Here is a 2,075-nt window from a genome sequence, read left to right on the forward strand (position 1 = left end):
TTTTTGGGAAGTTTTGGGTGGTGTTTTGGCAGCTTTGGGTGGTTGTTTGGCAGTTTTGGGCGGTGGTTTGGCAGTGTCGGGCGGTGGTTTCGCAGTTTTGGGTGGTTTTTTGGCAGTTTTGGGTGGTTGTTTGGCAGCTTTGGGCGGTGATTTGGCAGTTTTGGGTGGTTATTTGGCAGTTTTGGGCAATGGTTTGGCAGCTTTGGGTGGTTTTTTGGCAGTTTTGGGTGGTTATTTGGCAGCTTTGGGGGGTTTTGGCAGCTTTGGGCAGTGCTCTGAGCTGCTGAAGTTGATGTGACGCTGCTGTGGCCGATCGATGATTTTCTGTCGTAGTGGGGCAGGGCCATCAGTGAGTTCCTGTCCCTGACTCTGGGTGTCACGGGGTGACAAGAGCGGCCCAGGGCCAGAAGGTGAGGCCTCTGTTTGGGTGGCCTTGGCTCAGGGAGTGGTTGTTGATCCTGCCCTGGCCTCGCAGTCGGTGCCGAGGTTTTCCGTCGCCGCTGACATCCCACACTGCCGTCCTCCATCCCTGCTGCCCCAGGGCAGGAGTGTTTGCGTCAGAACAGCCACGGCAGAGACCTTTGACGAAGCTGCATCTCTTCTTTTTCATCCTCACTTGAGGATCCCTGCAGGGAATCCTTCCTGAGGCTGGGATTGCTTTGGACATCCCAGGAAAGCTCTGCTGTCACCCCTGCTGGTGCCCTTTCCCATTCCCCACCTCCCACTGCTGGGAGCAGCAGAGGAGCCCATGGTGCCATCGTTCCCTGTCATTCCCACTTCCAGCTGTTGGCAGCTGGATGCACAGCCGGATGCTGTGGCCTCCTGGATGTTCCAGTGCTGCCCAGCCCACTTTGTGTCATTCCTTGTGCTGTTTGAGGGAATGTTGTCCTGCAGCATGAAAAGCCAGTTCAGGAACCTGTGTATCAGTTATCTAACTCCTAAAGGAGGAAGAGCCAACAAGGCCAGTCTGGACAGGGCTTGGAGCACCCTGGGATAGTGGAAGATGTCCATGGCCATGGCAGGGGGTGCAATGGGATGAGCTTTAAGATCCTTTCCAACTCAAACCACTCTGGGATTCTGTTCCATGATTCACTAAAAGCAAATATATTCCCTGGGCTCTAATTCCTGGCCGAGTGTGTGTTTGATTGTGGCATAAACCCACTGCCTTTCCCAGGGGGAAGGGAAGAACTCCCTCATTTCATTACGTTCACCATTAATTACCAGGATTTAGATTTTTCTCTAAGGGATTTAAAGGCAACGTGGCACTTGGGAACGTGGGTTAGTGGTGGCCTTGGAAGTACTGGGTTAAGAGTTGGACTTAGTGATCTTAGAGGGCTTTTCCAACCTGAATGATTCCATGACTCCAAGTGTTGTATCCATGCTGCTGTTTCCCTTCCACTTGTCTGCCATAGCAGTAGGTGCACATTAACACAAACATTGCTCTCCAGCTCTGCACAAGGAGGGCTTGGAATGCCAGGCCCGGATGTGAGACTTCCTGGCACTACCAAGGCTGTCATCTGCAAAAGTCAAAATAAATAAATACAATCCTCTCATTAGTGTTGCTGCACAAAAAGTGTCTTCTTCTCCCTTCTGCCTTTATAGGGAGTCTTACAAATTCCAACCCACAGAGAACAAGCTCGGTCTTAATTAGGTTTCTTAATTTGTACCTTAAAAGAATTGGCTTGCACTCTTTAGCAGGCAGTTTTTCTCTGCTTCATGATGTTTTTACACTCATTGCCCTTCATTTCAGCGGTGTCTTTGCTGTGTGGTGCTCAGAAATCCCCGTGTACGTTCCAGGTGTTCGAGTGCCCCATCCCCCCTCGCAGGGCCTGTGGAAGCTGACGCTGTGGTTTTGCCTTGCAGCTGACGGCTGTGGATGCGGACGAGGGAGCCAACGGCCGGATTGTGTACGAAATCCTGGCTGGGGATCAGGGACACTTCACCATCGGTGACCGCACAGGCCTCATCACCATTGCCCCGGGAGTGGTGCTGGAGGTGGGGCGCTCCTACGCCCTCACGGTCAGAGCATCTGACAGTGCCCCCCCAGCACAGAGAAGGTAATTAATGCACCTGCT

The 2,075-nt window shown here is 52.5% G+C and overlaps 1 protein-coding gene across 15 annotated transcripts in view; it reads left to right on the forward strand.

Annotated features, from left to right (window-relative positions):
* Positions 1–2,075, forward strand: part of PCDH15 (protocadherin related 15) — a 572,690-nt gene that overhangs the window by 429,943 nt on the left and 140,672 nt on the right. For all 15 annotated transcript variants that reach the window (XM_017733770.1, XM_008633276.2, XM_017733771.1 and 12 more), the window contains one exon: positions 1,864–2,057. In XM_017733770.1, the coding sequence (XP_017589259.1) occupies positions 1,864–2,057 (194 nt within the window). The remainder of the gene's footprint in view (positions 1–1,863; positions 2,058–2,075) is intronic.

The sequence above is a fragment of the Corvus brachyrhynchos genome, unplaced genomic scaffold, assembly GCF_000691975.1.
Source record: "Corvus brachyrhynchos isolate BGI_N302 unplaced genomic scaffold, ASM69197v1 scaffold334, whole genome shotgun sequence".
NCBI lineage: Eukaryota > Metazoa > Chordata > Aves > Passeriformes > Corvidae > Corvus > Corvus brachyrhynchos.